This window comes from Saimiri boliviensis, chromosome 13, assembly GCF_048565385.1.
Source record: "Saimiri boliviensis isolate mSaiBol1 chromosome 13, mSaiBol1.pri, whole genome shotgun sequence".
Classification (NCBI taxonomy): domain Eukaryota; kingdom Metazoa; phylum Chordata; class Mammalia; order Primates; family Cebidae; genus Saimiri; species Saimiri boliviensis.
The window spans coordinates 64,578,094-64,590,461 of NC_133461.1; the positions used below are offsets into that span (position 1 = coordinate 64,578,094).

At 39.3% G+C, this 12,368-nt stretch overlaps 1 protein-coding gene across 9 annotated transcripts in view; it reads left to right on the forward strand.

Moving 5' to 3' along the window:
• PTPRM (protein tyrosine phosphatase receptor type M) overlaps positions 1-12,368 on the forward strand; it is an 836,104-nt gene that overhangs the window by 315,526 nt on the left and 508,210 nt on the right. For all 9 annotated transcript variants that reach the window (XM_074383756.1, XM_074383758.1, XM_074383757.1 and 6 more), the window contains exon 3: positions 6,935-7,206. In XM_074383756.1, coding sequence (XP_074239857.1) covers positions 6,935-7,206 — 272 coding nt within the window. The remainder of the gene's footprint in view (positions 1-6,934; positions 7,207-12,368) is intronic.

A 12,368-nucleotide genomic window follows, 5' to 3' on the forward strand; every position in this document is an offset into this window, starting at 1 on the left:
TGCGGAGTCTTTGTTCCCTTTGAGCGTTGCTCCCGTAGTTCATTTATTTCTCCACAGCCCTTCCTCTTCCCTATTTCAGGAAGTTTCTGGAGACATATTCTTTAGGAGCCTTGTCAGTAGTGGCTGAGGGAGTGGTAGAAGGGGTATAACTTGGTATTATGATAATCAGAGGATGAGATCAAATTATAAAGGACAAATTAAAGAAAAGCTTTTCTTAGGGAGCAGAGCACAGCGATTTTGATTTTTGGGAGGAATTGCATTATGGTCTTAAAGCATTTGTGGGCTGCCATGTCAGTTGTAAGTTGCAGCCAGAATTAATTGATTGATTGATTTTGCAAAATGCAATTGAAATAGAATAGAAAATGTACATGCAGTGCATATATACACATGGTTAGAAGCATAGTGATTTCATTTTTTTAATGAAATCCTGAGTATGTGTGTGTAGGTGAATGTACATAAAGACACGTCACTTTACAAATGTGTACTGGTATGTAAAATACAATATACTGGCTGAGCATAGTGGCTCAAGCCTGTAATCACAGCACTTTGGGAGGCCGAGGCAAGAGTCGATCAGCTGAGGGCAGGAGTTTGAGACCACCCTGGCCAACATGGTGAAACCCTGTTTCTACGAAAAATACAAAAATTAGCTGGGTGTAGTAGTGCACACCTGTAATCCTAGCTACTCAGGAGGCTGAGGCATGAGAATGACTTGAACCTGGGAGGCGAAGGTTGCAGTGAGCTGAGATTGTACCCTTGCATTACAGCTTGAGTGACAAGAGTGAAACTCTATCTTAGAAAATAAAGAAACAAACAATATATTATTTTTTATTATGAGTTACAGTCAAAATGTTTGAAAAATGTTGGTCTTAGGAGCATTGCCTTTGGAGTTTGGTAAAAGCTTCGAATTACCTTTGGCTCTATCAGATGCTTTCACTTGTCTTCTGGTGGGTTCACCCTGCTGTTTCTTTCTTCAGACCTTCATTGTTATAATTAGATCAAGTTCATGGAGCACCTGGCCTAGTCACTGGTGGCCCATTTTACTCCCATACTCTCTTCTCTTCTCCTTAAGACATGCAAATGTATGTGGTGATTCCACATGCCGTGGCCTACTGGCACCTCTTGGTTTCTCCTTTCCTTGAAGCCAGGTCTTTTCATGTTTGTAGGAGGGGCATAGAAGAGACAGCAGCTTATGAAGGATGCATGACCTCTAGTCTGCAGAATGTGAGTGCAGTTTGGAGACTGTGATTTCATCAGACTGAAATGGATGCAAATAAGCATTTTTTAGTGTGATGGTGGCACCTGAGCCTGGGTACAAACTTTCCATTCACCACGACCATGTGTGTCCCCTTGCTTCCCACTTTCCCTCTTCATTTTCTTCTACAATGTTCTTTCATATTCAAAGGGCTTAGACTTTATAACTTACCTTTGGGTTAAGAAACTGGATTTTCTTTTTCGTTCTTTTCTTTCAATTTGCCTCATCTACTGTTGAGGAAAACTGTATATTTGGGTGCCAAGGATGCTATACTGCTTTACTCTTTTGCTGTAACTTTAAGCCTATGCTGTTCAGTATGGTCTGCAGATCAGAGCTGGCCCACACATTGTTTCTGGTCCCTGACCAGTACAGAAACTGATAGCAAATCTTTAGAAAATTTGTGTAGGAATTTGACAGTAATAGTATGTGTCTAAACAATTTCATTTTTCTAGCAATTCATGTTAATTGTATTTTATATAAATTGGTCTGAGATGCACTGGAAATTTTTTTGAAAAAACAACTTGTTCTTCACTATAGATTGTTTGAGAAGTGCTACTCTAGTGAACTGAATTGTTTTAACTGGTTGTATCTGAATAGGTTAGAAGTACAGATAACACTATAAACTAGAGTCAGGAGATATGCCTACAGTGATGGAACTTGTTAACATTTTGTTTACCTCTCATATCCTAAATTCACAAATTTGAAGGCATGGTCATACAAGAAAAAAATAAAGGCAAAACAGCCAAAGGGAGGCAAAGACCAATAATCTGTATGCTTTTGCTAAAATTAAGAAGTTTAAAAAGTGAATTTTCTAATTCATGATAGTTTTTTTTTTTTTCTTTTTTTCTTTTTTTTTTTTTTTGAGATGGAATCTAGCTCTGTTGCCAGGCTGAAGTACAGTGGCATGATCTCAGCTCACTGCAACGTCTGCCTCCTGGGTTCACTCAATTCTCCTGCCTTAGCCTCCCAGGTGCACCTGGAACTACAGGTGCACACCACCATGTCCCACTAATTTTTATATTGTTTGTAGAGACAGGGTTTCACCATGTTGGGCAGGATGGTCTCCATGTCTTGACCTTGTGATTCAGTCGCCTTGGCCTCCCAAAGTGCTGAGACTACAGGCATGAGCCACTGCGCCTGGCTTCATTATAATTTATAATAGCTTTAAAGTTCGTAAGATGCTGCTTCTCTGTCAGCCAAAGTATTGAAGAACACATGTAATCTTTCTTCCTGCTAGATAATGGAATATATTCTTTTTTGTTGTTGCTTGCAAAGTTTCTCAAATACATTTGGAAGAGAATTCATGCAGTTTTCTCAGCCTCGACGAATCTACAGCCCCAACCACACCAATGCAAATTTTAATGATGGGTTAGAAAGGAGTAACTAATTCTGTGTATTTATTACTGCTGTCACAAACAATGATGGAAGATAGTCTCATCAAATGCATTTGCCAATGGATATGATTAGAAAAATTTAATTCACCCAGAGATTTGAGAATGTGAACATTGCATGTTCTCATAAGAGAGTTTTCCTTTTTGGGGAAACCAAAATAATTTTTACTAAGAAGCTTCGAAGTCTGCATCTAAAGTCTGTCCCTTTTGAAGCTGACTCCATCATGCAGAGCTCATTTCATTTGCCTGCAATGGTATACTTTCTACTTGTATACTAGTGACTTAAGGGTGTTTTGTTATCTGAACACAAACAGAATTTCTATGCTAATTTGAATTACAATTTTTTTAAAGTTTATTTACCCAGTTGGAATGCTTTTTGTAGGAGGAAAGAATTGAGGTAAGGAAGTATCTACAGAGGGAGACCCAATTACTCTTTGAAAATGCATTTCCTCGCAGTCAAAACATTGAAGCAGAAGGTGAAAATTAAACATTCAGCCATATAGGGATAGTTTAAAAAACAGACTTAATAGTCTAAAATTGAATATAAATGCTTTGAATTCTGTAATCCTCTAAACATTGGTTGGTGAATTGACTTTATAACTCACAGCACATAGGTGGTAAAAGCAAACTAAGAAGTATCACTAAGAAGCATCACTTCCCTCTCTTCTGCCAACTGTGAGTTTACTACAGGTTGTTAGACTTTCACATTTGCTTCTGTAAACTAATTGGCACATAATAGTGCAGCACTGTCAGGAAACATGAGTGTGGGCAGAAACATCACTTTTTGTACTTTAAAGCTGTGAGTTAAGTCTTGATGGCCACACACTGAAATAAGGATACCCTTCTCCCAAAAATGTAAGGGCAAGATTAATTGAGTTGAAGGTTTTGAGTTATCTCAGTGTACTACTGTTCTTCTCTCATAAAGAAAGGAAACTTAAAAATTGCCACTTAAGTGAATGACAGTAGGACCAGGAGTGTTGTGAGGTGGACAGGGGGAAATAGAGATAAATGGTAAAGAATTCCATCTGGGCACAGTGGCTCACACCTGTAATCTTAACCTTTGGGAGGCTGAGGCAGGAAGACTACATTAATCTGAGTTAGAGACCAGCCTGGGAAACATAGTAAGATCCCTCTCTACAAAATAAACAAATAAAAAAATTTAGCCAGGTGTGGTGATGCACACCTAAGATTCCAGCTACTTGGGAAGCTGAGATGGGAGGATGGATCACTTGAGCACAGGAGGTTAAGGCTGCCATAAGCTGTGATCCTGCTACTGCACTCCAGTCTGGAAACCCTGTATCAAACAAAAACAAAAACAAAAACAAAAACAAAACAAAAACAAAACAAAAAAAGCATAATTTTAAAAAACCATACATGTAGGAGGTTTGAGGAGCTAAAGTCATCATAATGAAAGTCAGGAGCATTTGCTGGGCTTGTGCTTTGTGTCATGCTTTGTCACACTTGCCTTGTATGCATTCATGGTTAATTAAGAGGCTGCATAGATACACCAATCGGAAGACTGTGGAGGAAGGAAAAAAGGGAATCTTGCAGAGGAGTGTACCACAGGGGATGGTGCTCGGCAGGGACTTTTCCTTAAAAGATCATGAGTGTTAAAATCTTGAGTGCTGCTCAATTGATTTCCAAATCATTTGGGAGAGAGTAGCTGTGCTAGTGACCATGGGGTCATTCCAGACAGAAATGCCTCCTGAGGACCTGAACCCTTGCCAGAGGAGGACTGTGCATAAAGGCTGCATATTTCCATCAAAGCCCTGCCCCTGCGCTTGAGAAGCGTCTCGTGAAATTCACAAAATCAAACAGGGAAAAAAGGAGGAGAAAGGACTGTAAAAGCTAGGATCACTTGAATAACTTAGATTTTCTGAATAACTTAGAAATAACTTAGAAATACCTGAATTTCACCTGGACATAAACATAAAAATTCTTGTGTACTTTAGACACAAGAGTGTAAGAGCATTTCATTCTGGAATGGAGCACAGTGGATTAAGCTTTGGAGGGCAGGCTGTGTAGCTAGGAAAATAGCAGTTTTGGAAAACTGGATGATTTCCTGAACGCTAATGGTAGAAAGGTACCTAGTTTACGTAAATGTATGAAAGGAGACTCCTTTGAGTGCTTCACAGGATGTGGGCAACACATGTTTTGCCATCCTGTGTATATTACCATGCTTTCCACCCATGGTTGCCCAAGCTTAAGTAATGGGAACAATGAAAGAAACAATATTGTTGGCAATATGGCCATACTAAAGGTTCTGGTCATTCAGAGGTGATCTCAAGAACGTGTCATGCCTCAGCCCCATCAGTAAGAATATATGTGGTAACTGTGTTGTAGATAACAGAGCCCCCAGTGATAGAATCTGGCATAAATCAGCTTTTATTTTACTAAGAGCAGAAAAACACAATCTGTATCTCATACACACCAATGTCCTACTCTGGATTTGTGATGGGGTTCATCAACCCTACATGTTTTGAAGATTTTTTTTTACATTTGTAAACAAACAGTAATAACCTGAATTATTTCAATGATACTCTCTTGTCATTTGTTCTTTCTCTGCCTGTCTTTCTTAAATCACAGTTGAAATTTTTCCTTAATGCTGAAATATATTTCATAGGTAAGTTATGTTTCATAGATAGATTCCCATGTGGCTTGGCTTTTGTATTTCTAGGTGTATAACATACATTGCTTTAAAAATTGTTCTGTCTTAAAATACCTACTATAATTTCCCTTCACTGCTATGGAAGGTTTTTTTTTTTCATATGTGTTCAAAAAGTACATGAAGAAACATGAGGTTATTGGAGTGTGGCAGGGTGAATAATGGGCTGGAAACTCAGAGGCTCAAAGTTCTGGTTTGTCCACTAACTCATCCTAAAACCTAGATAAACTGCTTCTGATCTCTCTGTGACCCTGTTCCTGTTTATTGTAAGTGGCGTTAAACTTGGCTCATCTCATAGCTGTAAAGGTAGCTACCATAATACTTTCCCACTAATTCCTTGGGAATTACAGAGTAATTCCAAGTAATTCTTTGGGAATTACTATAAAAAGGTGGTCTTCCTGTTGAGGATATCACAGCATGTAAACAAGACAGCAATTCCATGCATTTTCTAGTACTGTGTTTGTGTGTTTTTGGATAGGTGTAGGTAGACAGTAAAATACCTGTTAACATATATATATGCACACCTTGAACAGTATGATTCACAATGAGGATATCTCATCTGTATAGTATTTTTATTTTTTCATTTTTATACTCCAAGTTCAGATGTACTTTCTCCTTAGAATTTCAATACATTTTTTTCTCTGTGCTAAAGCCGACCTATGATAACCTATTTTCCCTTTATCTTAGAACATTTTGCTTTTATTTTTTACCATGTGAAATATAAAATTTATATGGGGAAGGCTCAAGTGCTCAGGTATCTGGAAAGGTTGAAGTTCCTTAACATTCATGGGTAGGTTAGCGCCATCTGGAAGCTCCTCAACACTAATGGGTAGGTTAGGGTCATTGGGGTCAAGATCCAAAGAGCTCATGAGACGACTTAGAAAGATTCTCCTCCAGTTGGGGCAGTGATTGCGTAAGTCATCACCTTTTGTGAGAACACCTTCACTGTGAGGGGGACCTCAGTTGTTCCAGCAATGAGGGTGGGGCACTGTTGCTGAAGTACAAGAGGAACCTATTACATTGACAGCAGGGAACATGATGGGGTCAATATCATGACCCTAAGATTCACTGCCCACCTAATCTGTTGTCTTTCTCTAGGTTATACAGAGTGATTACTGAGCAATGCTAGCATGATAGGACAGTGCTGTCCAGCAGAACTTTCTGGTGGATGGAGATGCTCTCTATCTGTGCTGCCCAGTGTGGTAGCGACTTGTCACATGCAGCTTTTGAGCACTTGAAACATGGCTGGTGTGAATAAGGGCATGAATTTTAAATATAGAATTTTAATTTTTAATGTAAATAGTCACCTGTGACTCCTGACTGTTAGATTGATTAGGGCAAGTCTACAAACATTACACTACATTTCTGTTATTTAGAAGTCAAATTATAGTAACATCCAGGGAATTTTTCATTAATGTTATGTGTACCCTTGAGAACATATGTGGGTGGTAGGAGGAAGAGGAGGTAATATATGAAATAGGAATGAAGGAAATGGCAGTTTAAGCTTAAGTAAGACATGGAATTGCATTGCGAATCCATGTAAATGATGTAAATGATGGTAGGTTTTCAGAGATAACCGGAGAGTCGTGTTTCAGGGTATGACTCTCTCTGATTTTGTTTTTGCAGGTTCTTTCATGCTGGTGAATGCCTCTGGGAGACCTGAGGGGCAGAGAGCCCACCTGCTCTTACCTCAGCTTAAAGAAAATGACACCCACTGCATTGATTTTCACTATTTTGTGTCCAGCAAGAGTAATTCTCCTCCGGGGTTACTCAATGTCTATGTGAAGGTCAATAATGGGCCACTGGGGAATCCTATCTGGAATATATCCGGAGACCCGACACGTACGTGGAACAGGGCAGAACTGGCCATTAGTACTTTCTGGCCTAACTTTTATCAGGTATGTGCTTTCTTTTCACTACATGTTTTGAAGCAACCTCTAATTTCTAAAAATATAAATTATTGTTATTTCATTATAATCAGAAAATGTATAATAAATGCTGGTATATTTTTGTTGACAAGGTTGTGGAGACAGGGGAACATTCATCATATACTTTCGGTTTGTAAATTAGTTCAGCTCTTTTGTAAAGAAGCTTGGAGATTTTGCAAGGAAATGAACATAGACTTCCTGTTCAACCCAGCAATCCCATTACTGGGTATATACCCAAAGAAAAATAAATGACATGAGTTCAGGTGTTTTTTTGGTAGAATGCTTATCAGTGCACCATTTATGATAGTAAAGACATGGAATCAACCTAGGTGTCCATCAGTGGTGGACTGAATTTAAAAAACGTGGAACATACACACCATGGAATTCTGTGTACCCATAAAAAAAATCACGTCTTTAGCAGCAACATGGATGCAACTGGAAGCCATTATCCCAAGTGAATTAATGCAAAAACAGAAAACCAAATGCTGCTTGTTTTTATTTATAAGCAGGAGCTAAGCACTGGGTGCACATGGACATAAGATGGGAGCAGTAGACACTGGGGAATACAAAAGCGGGGAGGGGAGCAAGATTGGAAAAACTCACTTTTGGGCACTGTGCTCATTACCTGGGGGATGGGATTAATCATACCCCCAAACCTCAGCATCATGCAGTATACCCAGGTGACAAACCTGCACATGTTTCTCCTAAATCTGCAATTTTAAAAAATCAGTAAATAATTTTTTATACCACTGTAAGAAAAACCTATGCTATTTGATAAGGAGTGTCTTAAGGCTTTGTCAAATTAGTAAAAAATATAATTCAAAATTTGTTTATGCCTGGCATATATTAAGAAAATAAAAGCAGTCACTTGTAGCAGGGCAAGAAGTGTTATCTACGGGGTTTGCAAAGATATTTTCTTTTCTTTTTTTTTTTAGAGACGGGGACTTGCTCCATTCCCCAGGCTGGAGTGCAGTGTTGTGATCACAGTTCACTACAGCCTCAAACTTCTGGGCTCCAGTGATTCTTGCTCCCCAGCCTCCCAAGTAGCTGGAACCACAGACATATGCCACCTTGTTGGGCTAATTTTTAAACTTTTTTTTGTAGACACAGGGTCTTGCTGTGTTGCCCAGGCTGATCTCAAATTCGGGTCTCAAGTGATCCTGCCACCCCAGCCTCCTAAAGTGTTAGAATTACAGGCATGGGCCATTGTGCCCAGCTGGATATTTTAGTTTCTATATTAAGTACGCCATATGTGACGCAGAGAGGCATAGACCTGAGACTAAAAGAAGATGCCCTCTGCAAATGGGTCTCAGGAGTAAATGAGTCATTAAGAGATGAGCCAGTGAGGGGCAGGTCCCTACTTCTACCCATGTGAGCAATGGGAAGAAAATACCAGATGTAGATTGAGTCCTTGTCACAGAGGCACTGCCACAAGGCCTGTCCTTTTATTTTGGGGGATCTGTGGAGACCCACAGTAACTGCTTTGAGTTCTGTTTAAAGTAACTGAAGGGCGGAGGCCCATGGGGAGTTAAGAAGTGGTACCAAAGCAGTCCTGACACCACGTCCTGTCTGCCCTTCTGTTGGGGATGCCTGTGATACGAGAGCATCCCGACGTAGGATCAACGTGGGAAATTAGTGACAATGGGCATTTGGAGAACTTTTTCTTTTTTGTCCACAGCATCTTTGAAAAATAACAGTATTGAGAATACTCAATTAATTGCTAACTAAGAGGAGGCATAAAGAGGATTGCAATATTTTGCTTTTCTCTTTCTTAATTCCTTTGGCTCAGATAGGAGCCAACTGGAACATGCATCTAAGATTATTTTTCATGTTTAATTGAGGTGCTTGGCTAGACTTATGGAAAGAAAGCTGGAGCTTTCAAGGGCTGCTTGTCTTCAAAATGGGCATGAACAGCATCCAGCAATCTCTTCTGCAGGTTCGGTATTTATGAGTTAAGATCCATCAACCCCAATTTTTCTCCCCCTGGATTGATGAATAAATGGGCTGTAAATTCCTTGCTTAATTTATCTTTGTAGGCATATACCTACAACAATTTCTAGAATTTAATGAGTGACAAGTAAATTTTTTAACAGAAATGAAGAGAGAGGGACAGCTCTGTTAGTGCATGTGTAAATTGTTAAGTTCTTTTTAGAATATATACTGTGGCAATAAGTCTTAACAGTGTCAGAAAATTTAGAAATGCTTAAATCTAGCAATCCACCATTAGGAATTTATCCTAAGGAAGTAATGAAGAACAATTGCAAATCATTAACTACTGGAATATTCATAGCAGCTTATTTATAGCAAAGAAAAATCAGAAACAGTATTTTTACAACAATAGAGGATTTGTTAATTTATGCTACCTCAATACAAAAATTTATCTTGCAGCCATTAAGAATAATATTACGGAAGAAAATTTAATGATGCATTTAAAGTTATATTGTTAAATGAATTAAAGAGGTATAAAGCAATATGCTAAATTCTATTTTAAAAACTTAAAAAATCTAATAAAGATTGAAATATATTCTGAAATAAATACATAAGAAAGTGGTATGTTGGCTGGGTACAGTGGCTCAAGCCTGTAATCCCAGCACTTTGGGAGGCTGAGGTGAGATGATCACCTGAGACCAGGAGTTTAAGACCAGCCTGGGCAACATGGCAAAATCCAGTGTCTACAAAAAAAAACTCAAAAATACAGAAATTAGCAGGACATAATGGCATTCACCTGTAGTCCCAGCTACTCAGGAAGCTGAGGCTGGAGGATCACTTGAACCTGGGAAGTCAAGGCTTCAGTGAGCCATGGTCACACCACTGTACTACTGCCTGGGTGACAGAGTGATACCCTGTCTCAAGAAGAAGAAGACAAAAAGGAAGAAAGAATCTAGACTCTCTCTAGCTAGTGGGATAACAGGTGATTTTTTTTTTTTTGCCATCTGTTATATTCTCAGTTTTTCCCAATGTACATGTACTGTTTTTATTTATAAAATAAAAAGTAAAAATTAGTTTTTCCCCCAGAAGGAAAATATCCTATTTAATGAACATATTCTTTCTATGTAAATCTAGTGACCAATTAGTAGTTTAAAACATACTAGGAAACACATTTCATAGGATTAAAAATCAAGTGAGTGGCCAGGCACAGTGGCTTGTGCCTTTAGTCCTAGCAATTTGGGAGTCTGAGGCAGGTGGATTGCTTGAGGCCAAGAGTTCAAGAACAGCCTGGCCAACATGGCAAAACCCCATCTCTACTAAAAATGCAAAAATTAGCTGGGCATGGTGATGGACGCCTGTAGTCCCAGCCACTTGGGAGGCTGAGGCACGAGAATCGCTTGAAGGTTGCAGTGAACTGAAATCGTGCGATTGCACTCCAGCCTGGAGACAGAACTAGATGCTGTCTTAAAAAAATAAAAATAAAAACAGCAAGCAGTAGAAGTGGGTTTGGCCAAGCTAGGCTTCAAAGGGTTTTTTTATGGTGACCTAGGCTGAGAAGCTGAATGTGATTAAAAACCTTCTTTTGGAGGAGCTTTTCCCAAAGTAGGGAAGACAGGGACCTAGAATGTTCCCACTATCCCTCTGGGAGCTATTCTAGATTCTTCCTCAGTCTCCAGGTGTCTGCTGTATTGAGGCCAGTGGACCACACTCCTAGTTGAGATCAGAAAATATGTCCTGCTCATCTTTTCCCTGAGTTTTTTCTCTTGGGCCTTAGTAGTGCCCATGCAAAACCTCTAGAATGGGCTCTCTTGAGACCAGTCACAGTCTCCAGACCCACAGTATGGTGGTTTAGCATGACCTAGGCTGCAGTCAGATGTGGAATTTCTGTTTTGCCTTTTACGCTCTTTGCTCGGTCAACTACATTAAAGGAACGATGTGGTCTATGGACACAGTCTTGGAAGACCAGACTTTAAAAAGGAACTACCAAACTGCATTGAAAGTAAGATGGTACTGTATATTTTAGGCCATTGTCATTTTCAGTGAATTCCTACTTTCTTGAGTACCTTTGGATAAATATTTTGCCTTCCTAATTGTGAACTTCTGCTCCTAACCTTTAAGCCCTCTCACTTTTCACTGTGATCTCTCACACTTTACTGAGCAATCAATGATTTGCCAACTTAAGTTACAAGTTTATTCTCATAGCTTTTTGGTTCATTTTTGAATTGATATCTTCATTGCTTCATTGTTATCTTAGCCCGCTGTGCTGCAGTAACAAAATATGACAGATTGTATAGCTTAAACAACAGACAATATTTCTCACATTTCTGGGGATTGCGAAGTTCAATATCAGGGCGCCGGGATCGTCAGATTCCAATGGAAGTTCTCTTCCTGATGCAGATGGACATCTTTCTGTGTCCTCACACAGTTGGGGGAGGTCAGGGAAGCAAGAGCTCTCACACCTCTTCTTATGAAGGTCTACTCCCATCATGAGTGCTCCACCCTCATGACTCCATCACCTCCCGAAAGCTCCCCTCCTAATACCACATGTTGGGTTAGGGTTTCAACATGAACCTGGGGAGTGCACAAACACTGAGTTCATTGCACTGATCGTTTCATTAGGAATAGCTTCATACTTTGAATTTAAATATGGAGTTGTAGAGATTCTTTAATACAGTATTGCTGAGTTTTTAAAAACTCCTGACCAATATCTGTAAAGGGTGTAGATCTACTGAAAACCCACTTGTTTATATAATTCCAGACTACTCCAACAAAGCCTCAGCCTTGGAATTTTTAAAGACAGAATTAGGGTAGCATTTCTTTATTATTTCCTCTTTATCTGCTTGAAAGTAAAGGAACTGAAACCATTACCCTAATAGTAATATAAGCTATTAGGTAAATGGCACATTGTAGATGTGGCAAGAGAATGTCAGTAGGAATATTCCCAAGCACTGCAGGCCTTAAAATCACTATTAAGACCTAAATGATGTTTCCCAGTTAGGATAAGAAGGACAAGCCGTATTCACAAATATAAAGTAAAAGGAAGACACCTACCAAATCCAATTTTCACTCCTGGTCTAAGGTGTCAGCCTAATTAGAGACGGTCAGAAGAAAAACCTGGACAAAAACAACCAAAAAACAAGTAAGTTGTTAAGTTGAGCCAGAGGAGGGGCTTACTTGGGCTGCAAATCCAATCCCCAGCCCAT